At 37.1% G+C, this 19,831-nt stretch overlaps 1 protein-coding gene across 1 annotated transcript in view; it reads right to left on the reverse strand.

Moving 5' to 3' along the window:
- The window catches only part of LOC144082296 (teneurin-1-like), a 138,291-nt gene that overhangs the window by 70,256 nt on the left and 48,204 nt on the right, over positions 1-19,831 (reverse strand). Inside the window, exons 5-6 of the mRNA XM_077609342.1 lie at positions 14,297-14,535; positions 379-549 (exon numbers count right to left, since the gene is read on the reverse strand). Coding sequence (XP_077465468.1) covers positions 379-549; positions 14,297-14,535 — 410 coding nt within the window. The remainder of the gene's footprint in view (positions 1-378; positions 550-14,296; positions 14,536-19,831) is intronic.

Genomic DNA, 19,831 nt, shown 5'->3' on the forward strand with positions numbered 1-19,831 from the left:
AAAGGGTCTGACTAAAATATTATGCTTTTGGCCAGTCAGTTTCACCCTCTACTGATTATGTGCAAATGTAATTCTTTTCAAGACATAACAATAAACATCAATTCTCTTAAGAGAACCTATAGTAAATGTAGCAAAGCCAATGCATAGAATGAAAGGGTAGAAAAGTTTGCAATAAGTATCTTCCACTGAGACGTGTAGCATCATAACAAAATGCCTCAGCCACCTCATCTGGCTCCTCTAGAGTAGTCTCTGCTCTGAGCCTCTGAACTGCACCAACACGCCTGTCGATTTTGTTTTGAAGCAAGAAAGTTTCTTGACTGGATTGTCCATTGCTGAATGTAACATACGACTTTTATTATTAAAGATTTTTATGCTCACCTCTGTCATTGGCATGTGTGTTCTCAGGATTGAGTGTGTCTAGAAGGTGAATAGAGCTGGTAGGTCTAGCTTTGCGATCCTCCAGTTGATGGTCTGCAGAGCTTACACCATTCTCATACAGCTGGCTCTTGCTGTGCCGCAGATGCCAGGTCAGACCTAACAGGTGGACCGCTAGACACACATGCACAACCACACAGAATTTGTGCCAAAGAGAGAGAAAAGAAAGAGAAAATTAAAATTCAGCATGTGCATATGGCCAAGTCTGACTCCCCTTTTATGTCCATATCTGGCCTATCATTCATTAGATGTGCTTATTAGTGTCCATCAAGGCAGGATACAATTAGCAGAGCCACAAATGTACACACACACGCACGAACACACACAGGCACACACACAAATACACACACACACACACACACATTTTCACATATATTGTGGCAGAGGTGAGCAATTATAAGAGATTTTAAGAACTTGAGCCCAAGGCGGATATTAAAGTGCTAACACAATCTTTTGTGCATGACTAATGATGCTTTGAAAGCCACTGCCGATTCACAATCCATATGGGCCTTTTAAACAACAAAGGGTACGAGAAGATACTGGACTTCCCTCTCCTGCTCATCAAAATATTTACTAGGAAAGCAATTCCACACTCCGTTAAATAGAAAGAACTAACACATGCCCATTAAGAAAATTAATTGTCTTGCAAGACTGTCAATAAAAGGTCCCATAAAATAGTCACCCTGCTCAAACAAATCTTTATATTCCATTTATGCATAACTGTAGTCCTTAATTGCTTTCATTTTGACTTAAAAAAAATGTATCTATAAAGGTAGCATTGCTTCAGTGAAGCAAAAGAGAAAATAAATGAAATAACTCACTGCCACATTTTCATCTGTGACACCTTTGGAACATCAAACAAAAGCAAAAAGTCTAACCACAAAGTAACTATGCAACGGTGGCCGTCAGAGGCTGTCTGCAAACATTACAGATCAAGGGGAAGAACTTCTGAAGACTTCAAACATCTTCACTCTCTACCTTCCTTCTGGTGATTGGTGGCACTTGACACTCTTGCTAACCCTCAGACAAAATGGTTTCTCTGTTAAACCAAACTAAGCATAATGACCAACACCATTGACCATGCCTATGCTAAAACATTAACGTTCTGTTGTTTCACATATGCTTGGCTTTACCTTCAGATGGAACTGCTTAAAATTCACATGATCACATAGTTAAAGCTAAGGCAAACAGTTAAATGAATAGCGATCAAACATTCTTGAAAAATATGTGCTTTGAAAACCAAACCAGGAAAATAATAAATAAATTTTTTTTTTATTATTTTGGGGGCTGACAGCAGAAATAGAGTGAAAAAAAGTTTTGCACTTTCATTCTACTATGGAACTAGTGTGTACTTTTGTTCCACTGTTAGCTAGAAAATGGGAAGGAAAAAATAGCGTTTTTACTTTCTCTTGAAATCGATTTCTCGTTTAGAAAAAAAGGGGAGGAAAAAGTGAAAACAAAAATATATAACTCAATGTTTTTTGTTCTGTAAAATTCTGATGTTAGTTTTTTTATGAGAGAGAGCTAAACATTAACATTGGAGTCTCAGTTTTTTTATTTTTTTATTTGTTTTTTGCTATTCTGCACGTTGTTCTTGTTCCCGAGTGCACCCAAATCCTTGTAAATCTGATGACACTTGAGTGACGACTCGGTGGCAATAGTCCTTAGAAACTCTACTGCCCCTATGACTTCATAAAAACATCCTTCAAATCTCATTTTGGAATACTTGCCCTTCCAGTTCATCAGCCTCGCTTTTTTTTGTCTCACTCCCAGTTTGCTTTACAGTTGTTGACCTTTAGCTTACACTACTTTAGCCACTTGAGTCACGGGTCTGAGATAAGGAGGCATGATGAGGAGGAAGATGATCGTTTTGAGTGTGCAGGCTGTGAAGTCTAGTGAGTTCAAGCACCAATATGCATTACAAATGACTTTCCACTCTGTATTTTTGTGTAAGCCGGTACAGTCAAAATGTCAAAATATCCCAGACAAATGTACAGATCGAAATTAATTTTACCCAATCCCAGTAGAGCTATTTGATGCAAATGCAGTTATTGCAAGTAGTTTTTGTATATTCCATTAACCTTCATGCTCTCAATACTTTGGGGAATTTGGGTTTAATTTTGGGAAGAAAATAAACACTGGAGATTTATTATCCTTGTAATATTTACAACATTATAATCAAAATAGCTGGTCACAAGAAGGCTTTAAGAAAGGCAGAAAAGTAAAACAATACAGAGTTCGGACAACCAATAAACTAAGTCTTACCAAACTCAATCTTACCATTAATTCTCCTTTTTCACTGAAGAATAAGTTCCCGGAGCTCATGGTTACCGAATAAGCAATAACTAGATATAGAATAGCTAAATAAATAGATGATATTAATTAACAATGATGTAAAATATGTTGGTTTATTTTTTATTTATTTATTTATTTATTTTTCATCCCCCTAACTGTACCAGCTACGAAGGGAAATGAAAACTGGATTCTACCTTTTAAGTATTGGACGCAGTCATCAAATTCAGAACTTACTATAAAAATGATAATTTATTAAAATTATGTCCTCAATGGCACTTTACTGCATGTCATGCATGAAGATTTAAGAAAAAGAGACACACACGCACACACACACACACACACAAGCACACACACACACACACACACACACACACACACTCCTTAAACAGCGTGCCGCCAGTTATGTGAACAGCACGTGCTCTGCAGAAACCTTCCCTTGTATTCTTTTTTCCCTGGCTTTCGATCTATCTTCCCTTCAGTGTCCATCATCTCAGCATTTGGACCAAAAAGGGACTAACAGTAGGAGAAAATGTGAGAGAAAGTCCAGTCATTATTTTCTGAGGGGGCACTAGCACCATGGAGTCAGTGAGCTGAGAGCTGAATCGCAGCAAGCTAACAGGCCAAGGTCCTTTTGCACATGAATCATTGATCAGCATGACAGTGAGATGACTGCCACAGGTAATAGGACGGCAGTGCACTGAGGGGGTTCTGTACTGTCACTAGCCCATTGAGATTTATTTGAAGGATATGGGTGAAGTGAGCCTACATCTCAAAGAGGGAGGGTTGCTAATTCAGTATGTCCTGCCTCAAGCATATATATATATATATATATATATATATATATATATATATATATATATATATATATATATATATATATATATATATATATATATATATATATATATATATATATATATATATACATACATACATATATATACACATATATATATATATACACACATATATATATATATATATATATATATATATACATACATACATATATATACACATATACACATATACATATACATATATATACATATATACACATATATACATATATATACATACATATATATATAGATACATACATATATATAGATAGATACACGTATATAGATAGATATATACATAGATTTATACATACATTGCTATACCTTAATAAAGTGTTGGTAGTACAGTAGAAAAAATCACCACTATTCAAACATGTTAAAAATACAATTCAGCCCAAGCTATATGGCATTTAAAAAAAATCAGGCTAGATATAATAATAAACAATGGACAGGAAAAATATCTCATCAATGCCCTCCAAGCACTAAGATAAATAAATGAATTCATCATTCAATGTACTGTTTAGCATAAACAAAAAAGGGAATGTTCATCTTAGTTCAATGGTGTGGTTGTGTCAGCTTCCGGCAAAGCTACAACTTCAGAGGATTGGTGGTGAGGGTGGTGATGGTGAAGGGAAGGAATGCAGGCAGAGATAAAAGTTACACACGAGAGAGACGAGGGGTAATAGAGGGGAGAGACAAATGGGCAGAACAAGTGTGAAGGAGAGTGAAGGGGAGTGAGGGAAGGGAACTCCTGAGCCAATAAAAACAAATTTCTGTCAGAGACTGACTGAGAGCCTGGGGTTCTGTGCATGTTTGTAGGTTTTTTAGGGGTCAGATATGTGATCGGAAAGCGTTTTTTTTTTACTTCTACCAACCACCCACTGGAAAGCTTAGAATACTACTGTCATAACTGGTTAAATAGAAATGTTTTTGTGTATGATTGTATGACTGCCGGCAATCACTTCTGAGCTGCTGTGTATTATATGAGCGTGTCGGGCATAGTAAAATAAAATAAATATAGAAAATAGATATATAAAATAAAAGTTTTAGTAAGAAAGTCTTAGTAATGATGCAATTTTGAATTAGCATTCATTCAATTTTATTTGATTTATGCCGGTGGCAAAATACTCAAATATAGAACTTCCCTGCTGTCTCTTAAGCAACCCGGAGTAATTAAACCATCAACTGGTAGGCACATCTGCTTTTCTATTGATGGACCACCAAACTCATGTTCAATAATAACCACAGTATTTGAATTAAATTACCTTTTTTTTTCACTCTAAGGCGCTCGGGATTATAAAAAGTGCACCTTCAATGAATGGCCTTTCTAAAAATTGGTTTCACATATAAAGGCGCGCTGGATTATAAAACGCAGTAGTAGTAGTATTAGTAGTGTTGTAGGAGATTGTGTTATACATGTACTAGATGGAGCTGTAATAGTAGTAACGTCTAAAAGAGAAACCAAATTCAAGATCCCAAAAGTGAATCATATTTTAGTCATGTATCTAATTATTTTCTATGTAAACAAAAGTATTTTAAAAGTTATTTTTAAAAATTTGCATTGATTTGCTCACGAGGGTTGTCATCTTTACTTCTTTTTACACTCACAATATTAGAAATTTGACACATGACTAGTTTTGTCTCCTTATACGTATAGGTCAGTTGTGTTACGTGGCAGCAGGTAACCCCCTACTGGTGCTTATTTGTCGGGTGTGAACATTTCCCCAAACATGGCTTCTTCCGTATGTTGGTGAATCACTATATTGTTTAGTTCTTACTCCACACATCCAATACTTATATTAATATAGATTTTTTTTACTAGTACTGCCAAATACTCTGTATCCTCCCCAAAAATAAAAGGAACAAACATTTATTTAGTTCCCTGTACGGCACTTTTTGCAGATGCTTCTTTAGTAGTTAGAGCACTTTCAATCAATGCCAGCGGGTTTCGTAGGGATGCGTCAGTCGACCAAAATAGAAAAGTGAAAACATAGAGAAACTGGACCAATCAATATGAACTGAAATGAGGCATGAAGCAGCTGGCTCAAAGAAGCTGCGGGTGAGAAACACACACACACCTACACACTTGCACGCGCGTGCACGCGCGTGCACGCACAATTTCAAACATTAGAAAGCACACTAACACTCAGTTGAACTCACAAGCACATGAACTCCTTTTCAAATCTTTTTCTAAACTGTAGCCTCTGAAATCATCCAGTGTTTATACAGTTTTTTTAATGTTCCGTTACCCTTGCTGCAGTACTCAACATTTTTGTCTCGGTGCAAAAGCTCAGTGACTTTAAAAAATTATTACAAATATACTTATTTAGAATGAGTTTGCATGCTCTCCCTGCATCTGTGTGGGTTTTCTCCCATATCCCCAAAACATGCATGATAGGCTGGTTGAACACTCACAGGTACGAATGAGTGTGTCGGAATGTTCTCCTTTTGCCATGCAATTGGTTGGAAAACAATTCAGTGACTCCCCTGCCTACTACTCATACTTTATCCGTGTGAGGATAAGCTGAATGGAAAATGGATGAATATTTTTTTACAAAAAGTACACAATGCCATTGTTGTTTAAAAGTGACCCATGCAAAGGAAGATCATTTTGCTTTATATTAGAGTTCAAACTTCCCGAAAGAGTGTAAGATAATAGTAGTATATTTTACTTTTACTTTATATTGTGTGTTATCCATCCATTGAATCATGTATGTATCGATTAATCTAAATCACTGGTACAATTCCAGAGTTCTAGTATCCAACTTTCTAGACCAGTATGAGTCTGCACTCAGAAACGGAGTGTTTTTGAACAGGTTTGGGAAATTTCATGGGGGTCTGGGCTTTAAAAGGAGGCCATAATGGGTCAGTTGTAGACCTGAAATGGTCTAATAATTGACACAAATAAGTAGGCTTCTTCCTATTCCCTTTGAAACAATTTCTTTTTGTTACTCATTCTCTAACGGGCGGAATGAGAATTTGGTTTGCTCAGTGGAATTGTTGCTTGCTTTGAGGCAGACCAATCACTGACCAAGACTTCATTGTGACCTCAACAAAACAATACCAACTATACATCCCTTGAGTTTAAGTGATGTATACAATTCGCATGCATTGATGTATTTTAAATTATGTTTGACAGCAAGAGAATTAGATTTCTAATCATAACCTATATAAGAAGTAAGTAAACGTGTTTTTTGGTTATTCTGGTAAATTCCTCAATCCCAAGTGTTGCAAGCCCACCAATAGATTGCTTCATAATATTATCTAACCAATGCACACAGCAGGAGGTATCAAAGACAGCAACACCATTTGTTATTACCTTTTGAGTTGTCAAATGCATCCACAAAGAAGCCAGCTGCACGCGTTACATCTGTACCATCTGGAGTGACAGATTATCTTCACAAAATAATATTCCATACCAATTTGTCATTTGATGTTACCACAGTAAGCTTTAATTCCTTATTTTCTACACAATGAACCCTATTGTGTCTGTCAGCATGGATTTCTCCTTTATTCATATGGTTAATAGATGACTCTAGAGAAAACATTAACGATTTATGACATGTACATTCCCTACAGGAAAATTACTTCTGGGTGGGACTTGTAATGAAGAAATTACATTATTAATAGGTCTAGATTGGCATACGCCTTCCAATCATACTGCAGTTTCTTAACCTGTTCACCAATTGCTCAATAACAAAGATGGCTTAAATCTAGATTGAAAGTCCTGTAATACATTTGGAATGTGGATAAACACTGGGCTCACATATACTATTCAGTAATCAAGAATGTGTAGTATCAATTTTAGAAGCTCGATTTTTAACAACACTGCAATTTCCTTTTGAAAATGTGTGAGGTTAGCACTAGTGTAGTGGAGATGACTCCCCCCATAGACGTGCATTGAACTTTAGCCCATTCATCTTTTGTTTTTTTCATGCAGTATTGATCAATTCGAATCGCCTGGGAACAAACCTTTTTACCTGCCTTACCAGTGTTTGTGAAATGGATGGAATTAAGCCAATTTCATTGTTATGTGGAACAGAGCCGGTGAGTGTATGCTTAATTTCCCACCAAACCGATTGATACCATTGGCTCCAGTAGAAGCTTGTGCTCGTTCTCCAAGATTTTGCTGGTGTGCTCTGTATAAAAATGGGCTAAGCAGGAGATCAGATTGGTTAAAACTGTCTTTGTCTCTTTTTTGATTGAAGGAAATTTAGCACACACTTGAATTTAAGGAACGGTCTAACACCAGTTTTCTAGATTATAGAATACATAATAGCAAATTCTTCAATTGGTAAATTTATCGCGTGAAATTATTTGATACTTAGCCAAATAAGCTTCCCTGGCAAAAAAGGGTACAAGGTTTTACAGAGGCAGAACTCAAATGAGGCTTAGACAATAAAATGAGTGAATGGCGGTGGTGTCATCACATCTATCCTTCAAGATTATAGATGCAATCTGAACCTGTCCTCTAGCTCTCCTTAAATGCCCCATCATAATGCCCTGCTCCTCATATCTGATGGTCGTGCTGCGCTTAATAACAAGTTAAATCTGCAGGATGGAGGTGCACTGGGAAATGAACAAATTAACAAAGCAATTCACAGTCTCTACAGCTCTGTGGGGGATTGTGAGAAGAAAGCGAGAGAAGTACTGAAAGGGCCAAACACTGTAGTCACCTACTTAAAACGTGGCATGTGCTGCAATATTTTAGCGACAATAATACTGGCATTTTATACTGCATAGCCCTGTTTAGGTGCTAATTATAGACCTTAATCAGGGAAAAATATTATTGCTTCATTATTGGGTGGGTTATTTTTCTTCTGCGTAATTGAGTCTTATAAAACTTCATACACCAGGCTCTCAAATACTCATATGACGTTAGTTTTAAGGACTATTTTGCTGATTTGTGTCTAGCCTATTGTTGCAATTCCTAGAACTTCCAACTGGGCACAGTAGATTAGTGTTGAGCACATCTACAGTTTATTTTTATGTTTTCCACATGCTACCATAGGTTTTATATGAGTACTCTGGTTTCCCCTCCTTCGTCAAAAGAGTATAATAAGAGAATAATGTAAGATAATTGCTCTAGCTGATTGGAAACATTTCACCATGGTCTCAGTTAACATTCACGTAACACAGTAAACAATTCGCATTCACAAACGCCAAATTGCAATCATTTTATCAATCGTGAACAATAACAACCACAGTGAAAACAGTTTTTTTTTAATTATAAATGCATTAATTTATTCATTTTCCATACTGAGTTTCCTCACAAGGGTCGCAGGTGTGCTAGTTCCTATACCAGCCAACTACAGGCACCAGATGGGGGAAACCCTGAATCGGTAGCAAGCCAATCGCAGGGCACAAGGAAACAGACTACCATTTACGCATAAAATGTACATAGTGGCAATTTTGAGTGTTCATGTGTTTGGGAAGAGTGTGGAAACTGGAGCACCTGGAGAAAACCCACGCAAGCCTGGGGAGCACAAAAAAACTCCCCCAAAAATAGCCATCCCAAAAGATAGTATAGGTATGTATATATAATATAGGTATATATAATAAGTATACAGATACCGTTTGTTCTGATAATAACAAAAATGACAAGATAGAACACTGGATTCTTGAATGACATGGATTTTGGGTCTGATTTCTAAAATATTGAGGAATGTATACACATGACTTTACTATTAGGTACCGTCTATTTTTCACGTCATAGTACTTGTATTAGTTTGGTATTTGAGGGGTTTTAGAGTATTTAGCAAACTGCAGAGAACATTTGAAAGTGGTAGGTTTTATCAAATTTTTGAAGACACTTAATATAAATGACTGGGCAATTTCTTAAAGCAATCAAATTTGGAAGGGTGGTTAATTGTAGTCCTATCTGTGGTGTGTTAAATTAAGAAGACATTCAATTTTGCTTTACAGAGACTAAGAAAGTAATAACAAGTATGAAATGTCACATCCATTATATTTTACAAGCGACTTTTTTTTAATTTGTAGATTTGGAGATTTACAGTCTACTGGAATTTGCAGATAACCTGTATAGAGCGTATTTTTATTAGTATTTGGAGGAGGCCTGATTCACAAATGAAAATGGTTGTTGTTGTTGTTTGACCATGTACCTTTTTAGTGCCACATATCTGATTTGTGCCACGTGATCGATCATAAACTATCGGAAAGAGTGTTACAAGAACAAAGTAGCTATGCCATTTTGTTAATGGTAACTAGACCAGAGCTACCATTTGACCATATAACTATAAAGAGTACAAATGTATGGTTGAATGGGAGTGAGAAAATATGAGGGAAAACAAAAAAATAAGAAACAAAATTGCTATTGGTTTTGATTGTCATATACTCCCATATTTGTACATGGAATATTTGCCTGCAATGTTAGCTTTTAAATATAAACTTTAAGGTCCTTTGTAATGAAAAAAAGGCACATTTTCCAGTGCTGGATTAAGAAAAGATTTGGAATTAGTTTTTCTTAATCTCCTATAAGGTCAACATATTTTTTATTTTTTTTTAGGTTATGGTAATTCCGCACAAAAGCAATGGTATCAAATTTCTAAATACTGTTGCTTTAGTTGACACATGCTGTATGTGAGCTTCAGGGAAGGTAGAGGGTGAAAGAGGCATTCCAGGGCTGAGGTATTTGATACTTAATCGGTTTACATTATGGAAAAATGAATGGGAGTTTCATATTCCCAAACAAAACATCTATAGAGTGATCTTATTAATAATAAGAATACCGTCTTGGCATCTCTAAAAGGCTTAATCCTTGCTTTGAGACAAAGGTTTTCTATCAGTGTTATCATTCTTGAAAAAAAGCAACAACAGGTATAAGAATTTTGCCATGCTGAGAGACAAATCTCATTGAGAGTTTAAGCATACACTCTATGCTTTCTGCCCAAACAACAACTGTTTTCAGGGTTGCAGTTTTCTGGCAAGGTAATGCTTGTCTGTTTCCTCAGTTTGAAATAAAATAAGGAAATCATGTTTCCCCAGGAGAATTTCCTCTAGTTCTTTAAGGTTGATATATTCAGTTTTGCTGCTTTTTGAAATATCCGTGTATATTACATGGCTCGATGTAATTCCAGCATTGTGAGAAATCTATTGATACTATCTGGCTAATTTACGAAGTAAAATGTTAAATTGTTTCAATACCCAACTATATTAAACATCAAATGAATATCTTTCTGAAAAATTTGCGTTACCTGAAGAAATTATCTCACTTTAATTTTTATGTGTGTGTGTGTATTTTTTTTATTTTTCTCTTAGTTAATGTAATAAAAGTAAACCAAAGTCAAATTTTGGATTTTTAGCCTATACTTGTTATTTCACTGAAGTGCAGATGCTTTTACTCATATTGAGGTATTTTACAAAAGATGAAATATGGTGAACGGTACTCCTGAGGACATCTTGCAGTGCCTGTCAAAGGATATTACCTAATTCATTGAAATGACTGAATCATTATGTAATGAGAAAGAATCACTATATAATGAGAAAACCTAATCATGTGGTGACCTGTGTCTCAACCTCTTACCCTCAATAAAGACATTAATTCCATGACCACCTTGATCTTGAGTTTTTTTTGTATATGTATAGGTGAAATATCAATTTTCTTATGTCATCCATCTAAATTTAGGTACCAGGGCTATGGTAACATGGAGATCAATCATTGCCAAGCAAGAATAGAGCATGACACCAATTAAAAGGTTGTGTTGTCGCCCAGTCATCACTCACACTCCTCACTAATATACTAATTACCAGGTCCGGGACATTAATGGGATAACATGGTTCAGCCAGGGGATTCATCTGCATGTCTTTGCCACATGAATGTGTGCGTGTGTGTGCGTGTGCGTGTGCGTGTGCGTGTGCGTGTGCGTGTGCGTGTGCGTGTGTGTGTTTGTGTGTGTGTGTGAGTGTGTGTGTGTGTGTGTGTGCCTGCGTGTGTGTGTGCGTGTGTCCCAGTATGTGATTAATGTGAACCCCCCAACCAAGTGTGACAGCCTGAGAATGACTTTGAGAAACGTCACATGAAAGGAACAAATTGCAAGCGAAGGCTGCAGTAGCTTCAATTTGAGACCATGGGCTGAAGTTGAGGCTAAGTTTTATATTGCATTTTCATTATTTATTTATTTATTTTGTGCCATTTGATTCTCTAGTATGTACACTAATTATATTGATGCAAGGCAGTGATCTCATTGGGTTGCTGTAATGCACTTTAAGTCACTGTCAATTTTTATGGCCATTTCCTTGAACATCACCTTCAACTGGTTTGCGCGCCTTGACAATCATCAGTGTTAAGTTTTCAAATGGTAGGTTCACCTGAGGAAAGCAGAACCTAAATGAGGAACCAATCAAAGCATGATTTGGAATTCTTAATGATGATAAAAAATGTTAGATCATGTTATAACTTGTTTGCTTTATGACCTGCACAAATTCGCACTGGGAGGTAATGTCCAAAATCGGAAAGTGGAAACCCTTGATGATAGATTTATATCTGAGGGAATGGCCAAGGGTAGGGGCTGCTATGTGAACTGTGTGGGTTCCAAAGGCAGTCAAATACCCAAATAGAGTTTAGCGATGTAGAATGTCACATCTGGATTGATAACGTTGTGGAAACCTTTGGTTGACGCAGGTAGACGGTTTATATTTGGACCAGTCATGAAGATAGGACCACGTGTCTAACAATTGGGATGGAAATATTTCCGATATCCAAAGTTAAACTGAACAAGTGGAAGAAAATGGATGATTTTTTAAAACATCAAAACCAGAGTCACCACACACAAGCCTTGCCATTATACACAATTTATCCTGGAAAGAGACTTAGAAGCAGGAATTATAAGTCATGAATAGCTCATTTGAGTCAATAAAGCATTTTGAGAAAGGTTGAGGCCTAAACTATTCACCATTGTAATATGTAGGTCTGAACACATGAACAGAAATTCAAATAAAAACTTGTAATCTGCAGTTATACAAGCAGCAGTGTCAGAAAGAGAGAGAGCAAGAGAGCGAGCAAGAAAGACAAAGAGAGGAGAGAGAGAGCGAGAGAGGAAGAGAGATAGTGAGAGAGGAATAGAGTGAGTGAGAGAGTGAGAGAAAGATAGAGTGAGAGGGAGTGAGAGAAAGATAGAGTGAGAGCGTGAGAGAGAAAGAGAGAGCGTTATGAAATTAAAATTTTACAACTAAATTTATGTGTCTCTTCATCAAGGAGTAATTACTATTTTTGAGTGCTTTGGTCCAAGGACTCATGCGATTTAGAATTTCCCACAGTTTCAGAATACATTACTTTATGTGCTTAAATCCATTTTGCACAGCTTATTACTGCAACATTCTACTTGTGTGTAATTGCCTTTTAGTAGTTTGCATTGATTATATTTCAAATTTATATTGTATTGAGAGAGCCCCTTTGGTGATTTGCTTTAAAATTATTGGCAAACATTAAATAAAACACAAAACAAGAAGACCAAGACAGGGCCTTCCTCTAAAGCTTACAGTCTGCATTAAAATAAACCAATACATTGTAATTGTGGTCTTGGACCGTTTCAGCAATAATACTAATTCAGTTGCCATCAATATTTACTCAAAGATTCTCACCCTCATCATCACCACCATATTTGAAGCAAAATTAAATCATAAAAATGTTATATACCATTTGCTTTTGCTTGAAATTAATGGAGAAATTCCTTATCATTCCTCAGAATGATTACACCGGCTTCCTGTGAGTCAGTGAATAGACTACAAATAATTCTGCTAGTCATCAAAACACTTATTGACCTTGGACCAAAATAGATGCTTGATTTGTTTGATCCCTACGAAGAAATTAGACCCCTTTAATCATCTAGAACTGGTTTTCAGCATGTTCCAAAACAAGAACCAAGAATTGTGAGAGGACATTCAGTTATTAAGCTCTTCACCTCTGGAACAAATTACCTGAAGATCAGAGATGACCTCAAACAGTTATCTGCTTAAATTAGCACGAAAATGCTATTGTTTCCAAAAGAGTATTCATAACTGCGACTATTGTTCAATTACCCAATTATATGGTTTTTGCTTTTCATCCATGCATTTATTTTTATGTCTATTTGCTGTTTCAATTGTTTTTGTTTGTAACTCTTACTTATTTTATGTCACTTGTATGTATTCGTTCACTTGTCCTGTTGATTTTCGTGTGATGTAAACCAATGGACCCCAGCCAGCTGGTGCCGGTCCGTCAGAGTAATAAATATTAACATTTTCATTCTTGCCCTCCTACTTGAAATGAGAAAAGTTTTTATGAGAATAAATAATTACTATTATGCTTAGGAAGTTTTTTCTGTTTTGTTTTGCTGTCGTGAATGCCGTTCGTGCACCAACCGCACCGCCACCTAATTTTGTCTTAGATTGTCACCCTCCCCATTAGCCGGTCCGCGGGAAAATAGAAAGCTTTACAGGTCCGAGAGAAAATAGACAGAGCTTTACCGGTCTGCGGTAAGAAAAAGGTTGGGGATCGCTGATGTAAACCATTTTGTTGAATTGTGTGAGACAAATACATTTGCCTTGTGTCATATTCGTATCACTCGTCTCAAAGCAAGTGAGAACATTTGTAATTAATTCTGAATCCAATAAAAATGCAAAACAAATATTGTTAGGTGACATAAACAAATAATAAATGTTATCTCAGTCCTGCATATGTATATATATGTTTGGAGTTTGGAGTTATATGGGAATTAAAAACTCACCAATGACGTATGTAAGCAGCAGAGCCAGGGTGAGAGTGAGAAGTGACGCTGATAATGCTGTACACTTCCAGTTGCAGCAGCGATGAGGCTTGTTGAAGGTAAACAGTGGTCTGGTCACACTGCTGCGAGGCAAAGGCCTGGGTGGAGGCGAATACACGGTCCCAGAGGTCAAGGGGTAAGCCTGCCCCGTGCCCGACAGTAGGGCCGATGAGCCAGAGCCTTGTTTGAATAGGAAGTGTCTAAAATGGAGAAACACATTTGCATATTTCAAATGATTGGAAATAACCTGGCGGTGTCTGCCTCACTGCTCTCGGTTCAAGGGTGCAATCCTATGCTCTGGCCTTCATGTTTGTAAGTTGCATCTTCTCACTGACATCACAAAAACACGCATTGTAGGCTGATTGGCAGCCAACTCCTCAAGAATAAACTGCAAGCTGGATCATTGGGGGTGCTGGAGCCTATCCCAGCCAACTAAGGATGCATCAGGTCATCAGGTGAGGGACACCCTGAATCGGTGAGCAGCCAATCGCAGGGCAGAAGGAAACGGACAGGCATTCAGACTCACACTCATACTTAGGGGCAATTTAGAGCAGGGGTCTCAAACCGATTCCGCAAAGGGCCGTAGTGGGTCCAGGTCTTTGTTTCACCGATCCAGTGTCGACAGTTTAACCAATAAGAGCCTTCTTAAATAAGTAACACCTGGCTGCAATCAACTGATTACACTTGCAAAAGGTGTCCGCTTGTTTGGTTTGAATGAAAACCTGCACCCCCTGGGGCCCTTTTAGGACCGGTTTGAGACTGCTGATTTAGAGTGTTCAACCAGCCTACCAATCATGTTTTGGGGATTTGGGAAGAAGTACCCAGAGAAAACACAAGCAAGTCGGGGAGAAGCTGCAAACTCCATTCAGGAAGGTTGGAACCTGAGATTGAACCCTCAATCTTAAAACTGTGAGGCCGACACGCTAACCATTCCTCCGGTGGGCTGCCAGACTACTAGCTGGAACCCATTTAATTATTCATTTTAATCAAGCACGTAATAGCAGGGCACATATAAATAAGCATTTGCAATCACATTATCAACTGCCGACAATTTAGAGTCTTAAACAAACCTGGCTTGCATATTTTTTTTAAATGCGGGAGGAACCTGGATTATCCAAAAATAAAAAAACACAAGAACAAAGAGAACTCTAAAAGGATACACAAGAAGTCTCATACAGCCCACAACCTCAGACCTGTGAGGCGGATGTGCTATCCATCCATCCAAAGTGCATTGATGTCAGTTAAATAAAAACAAAGGTTATATAAATCGTTATTTTTTGTTTATTATGAATAATTAAAAATAAAAAGATCATGGTAACATAACCTGTCTATTGTGAAGACAGCATACAGAAACTCTTTAAAGGCCAAGAATATGTAAATTTATTTCATGCATAGAAGACCACTAAAAATTCAGACATGCATGTCCTACATCAGCACTGCTTTGCATATAAATAAATGTTTAATAACGTACAAATTCGGACAAATACTGCATGTGTGTTCATTTCTAATCTAAAACGTCTCTTAAATTAGCAAGCAACAATACATACATAAAAAATCTAATCTCAAAAGTTAACATAAAAAATGAGTTCTCTCAGCACGATTGTATTATATGTTTTGTTGCACAAATATACTCCTTAGCAATAGTTATATGAAACTATAGCGCCGTAATATTAAAAAAAACATATTTTGAATCGGTGGTTGTAATTTAGGCTGCTTTTTTATTGAACTGGGTAGTTTTTAGTGATTGGGCTGGAATGTCTTTCCAATCTGGGAAACCTTATCTGACCTAAACGAACCAAGTCACAGACTCATTTTAACCTATATAATACATTGGGGAGAATAACAATGTTGGTGGCATTGGAACTTGAAGATTTATATAGTATATGTTATTGTGTTAGTACTGTAAGAAAGTAAAATATTCAATGATGAATGGTAGCACCATGCAAATGAGTTTTTTTTACTTACAAAGTCAGACTATATCCCTATCTGTAATATGATATTATCATACAGTTTCAGTACCACAGTATGAAAAGCCTCATCAAGCAAAGATCAATCACTTACCTATTCCTTTGTGAACTCATCAAAATGACTACTCAATTTATGGTTGCATTAGCGAAATTCTGATTTTTCACCCCATGAGGGCCACTTTAGATGGCAGATGAAGATAAAAATAAGATTAAAATTAAGTGTAGTGAATCTTTTCACTATAATGAAAAAAGAGATGTGAGCTGAGGTAGCAGGACAATACAGAGTGGGGTGCAATCTAATTAGAAAGAAGTGGATTTTTGCAGGCAAAGGAACTATAAGCAGCTTTTGCAGTGTTCTGTCATTTGGGTAGATTGACTACAAGCTGGCCACCTCTTGGTGTAGAGGTTCACTCGCCTGACTTCGTTGCGGGCGACCAGTCTAGGGTGTAGTAAACCTTTCTCCCAAAGTTCGCTGGGCTAGTCTCCAACAACCCTCCGCAACCCTTGCGAGGATACGCAGTATGCAAGATGAATGATTGAACTAAGTGGGAAATTACATTCTATTTATTTATTTGTATAATATTTTTAAAGAACTGTGTGTGCTTCATGTATTTATTTATTTATTTATTTTTTGCTATAAAAGATCCTCACCCATTGCCCTACCTTACTGTATTCTTTATTGACATTAACGCTGGTTGACAGTGTGCAATGCATATCTTTGTCTGACTGTGTTCTCATGAAGCAGCACACGATGTGAGGACACTGGCTGCTGGTGGATTTTAATGTCGAGCCAGAAAGCAGAAGGAGCACATTGAAGGACACCAGGCCCCTTTGTGTGCAACCATATTTCTAAATAATGCCTGTATTACAAGAAAATTATTCTGCCATTATTACAACAGCCATGTCAAGATAATTACAAGAAAATTGTAGTTAATCATTTTCTCATTTGGTTTCTAAACCTTGTGTCACATGAGATTTCTCTTGAGGAATATTGCTCTCCTGTTGATTTTATCTGTCCTTTCTCTGTGCTTCTCAAGCTCGGTTTGTCTAACTCATGTAGCCCCATGGCAATTTAAGAGAAGACAAATGACATCCATTCTTCATTGACTGTCTCACGTCCCCTGCCTATCCACCCATCCAACTTCAGCTTAAGAGTTGGTGTCAGATAGGGGACACAGAGTCTGCACAAGATGCTTACATACACCCAAAGGGTCATTGCCAGTTCAAGTCTAAAAGGAGATCCAATTGGGACACACACAGACGCACAGCCTAGAGACAAGCATACACAAATAGATGACAGATATAGGTGGGCATTTCTATGTTTTGGGGTCAATTGACAGGTTAGATCAATGGGTCCTTCTGATTTTCTTGAACTAAAGAGTTCACTCAGTGATGATGTTGAATTTTCAAACGAAAACAAATTAAAAAGCATGTTATCCTTGAAATGTTTCACGATCTTTCATTTTGCGGCATTTGATCATCTTCCAAACTATCTAGATGCAAGGCTCAGTAGGCTTGAAATTCATTTTGGGGCAAATTTCCCTTGATACAGGAAATAAATGAGTCCTACTGCCCTAGGGCTGTTCAAAAGGTAGACTCATGCAAATACAGTACATACAAGATGGGTGCTATCATGTTTTAGTGATAAGAAAGAGAATAAAAGGCAAGGCTATGAGTCAAAGTATTGTAGTTTGAGGGTTCTGGGAAGTATCTTAACTGTTCCTACGACTGTACTAAAGTAGATAAATCTACGTTTTCAGGACATGTTTTATTGCTACATATTAAACAAGTTACCAGTAATTGCAGTCAATTCTCAGAAAACCAACAAGACATTCATGACATACACACTCTTAAGCCTGTGTCATTTGACAATCTGTTGAAATGAGTCTGTTTAAAAAAAATACAGTGAGGTCATCAATTTTGTGAAAAGCAGGTGTGAGTCCGTGGATCATTTTTAAAGATGAAGTCAGCACCTGTTGCCTGCAACCGTATGATATGCATTTCTCATTGAAAGCCTGAGGAAAATGGGTCGGTCAATACAGGGAGGGGAAACTTTCGAAAGAGGTGCCAGAAAATATAAGAGGTTCTGCTAACATGATTTCTAATCGCTTAAAATGAGGCGAAAACCAGAGCCATGTGACATAAAACAGAAGAGAACAATCAAAATGAATCACAGAGTAACCAGAATGGCAAAGGCTCAGCCAATGATCAGCTCCAAAATGATCAAAGACAGTCTGAAGTACCTGTAAGTACTGTGACAGGGAAACGTTAATCTACTTGAATGAAGCTAATCTATTGACACGAATCACCACAAAGTCCCTCTGTTAAAAAAAGTGTGCAAAAGATGCTACAATTTGCCAAAGATCATATCAACTGGCCTAAAGAGAAATGAAGATTTTGCGATCTGATGAGAATTAAAAAAAAAAGTTCTTTTGGGCTCCAGAGGCACCAGTGAAACGACCGTCAAACTCTGCATTCAAGGCACATTACGCAGCGAAGACAGTGAAGCAAAATGCCAGAATTTAGTTGCCACACAACGGCCTCATTAAACCTGCAATCACATTCTGTGCACCTTTCTGTTTCCTTTCTAAATCAGCCTTACAAATGAGAATCTGCAGGATAATTCTGTGATCAATTATTACTCAGGCAGCTGGAATATACTTAATTCTGTTTGATGGGATGAAACTCCAGTGATTCATACCTGAGCATTAGAAGGTACAGTATGTTTCAGGTGTCACAACTGAAGGTGGAAATTCGACATGTTCCCAAAAAGAGGATTTGTGCTATATAGCGGATTTTGTTTTTGGGACGTCTTAACTCATAATGGTCCCCTGGTGAATCTTCAGAAGTGTGGTGAGAATATCCAGTGAAAAACCTGAGAGATTCATGATGGCTTAGATGGTGTGCAAAGACATAATATTGCCCATGAGGCTTGTGTGCTGCTCCACTTTTTTTTTGTTCACGTTCAAAACATCCAAATATAGTTGCACCCGTGTCCTTAATTGCTCTCAACAGAATTTATGAAGGTTTGCCATTTCCTATTGAAATACATGTTTTTAATGAAATGACACTCATTCATCTGATTAAATCAATGGCTCTAATCACACAAACAACATAGAAGTAGGATTTGCCTGGAAGAAGCACATATTTTAGCTTGCAAAATGATAAATTTACAGTTAAGAACAGACAATAAAATTACCAATCGAAACCAAAACTTTAAATGTCATAAAAACCTTTTAAATTTTCTTTTAAAGTTCCACTATCTCTTCAGAAGGTACTTCACTAAAATCAATAGATTGGACTTCATTGAGCTACAATCCGTATTTTTCTTCTTTGTAAAATAAACAAAATAAACTCAAGACACAGTTTTACTCATTTTGCTATTTTCCAAGAAGCCATATTCATTACCAAAGTGATGTAGCTGGAGGTAGGCGCCTGCGATCCGATGTTAATGGATCAATCCCCCTTTGTTTCCGTGTCCGGCACTCTCTCTCTCTCTCTTTTTTCGCACCCATTTGCCCCGTGTTAT

This window comes from Stigmatopora argus, chromosome 9 (genome assembly GCF_051989625.1).
Source record: "Stigmatopora argus isolate UIUO_Sarg chromosome 9, RoL_Sarg_1.0, whole genome shotgun sequence".
NCBI lineage: Eukaryota > Metazoa > Chordata > Actinopteri > Syngnathiformes > Syngnathidae > Stigmatopora > Stigmatopora argus.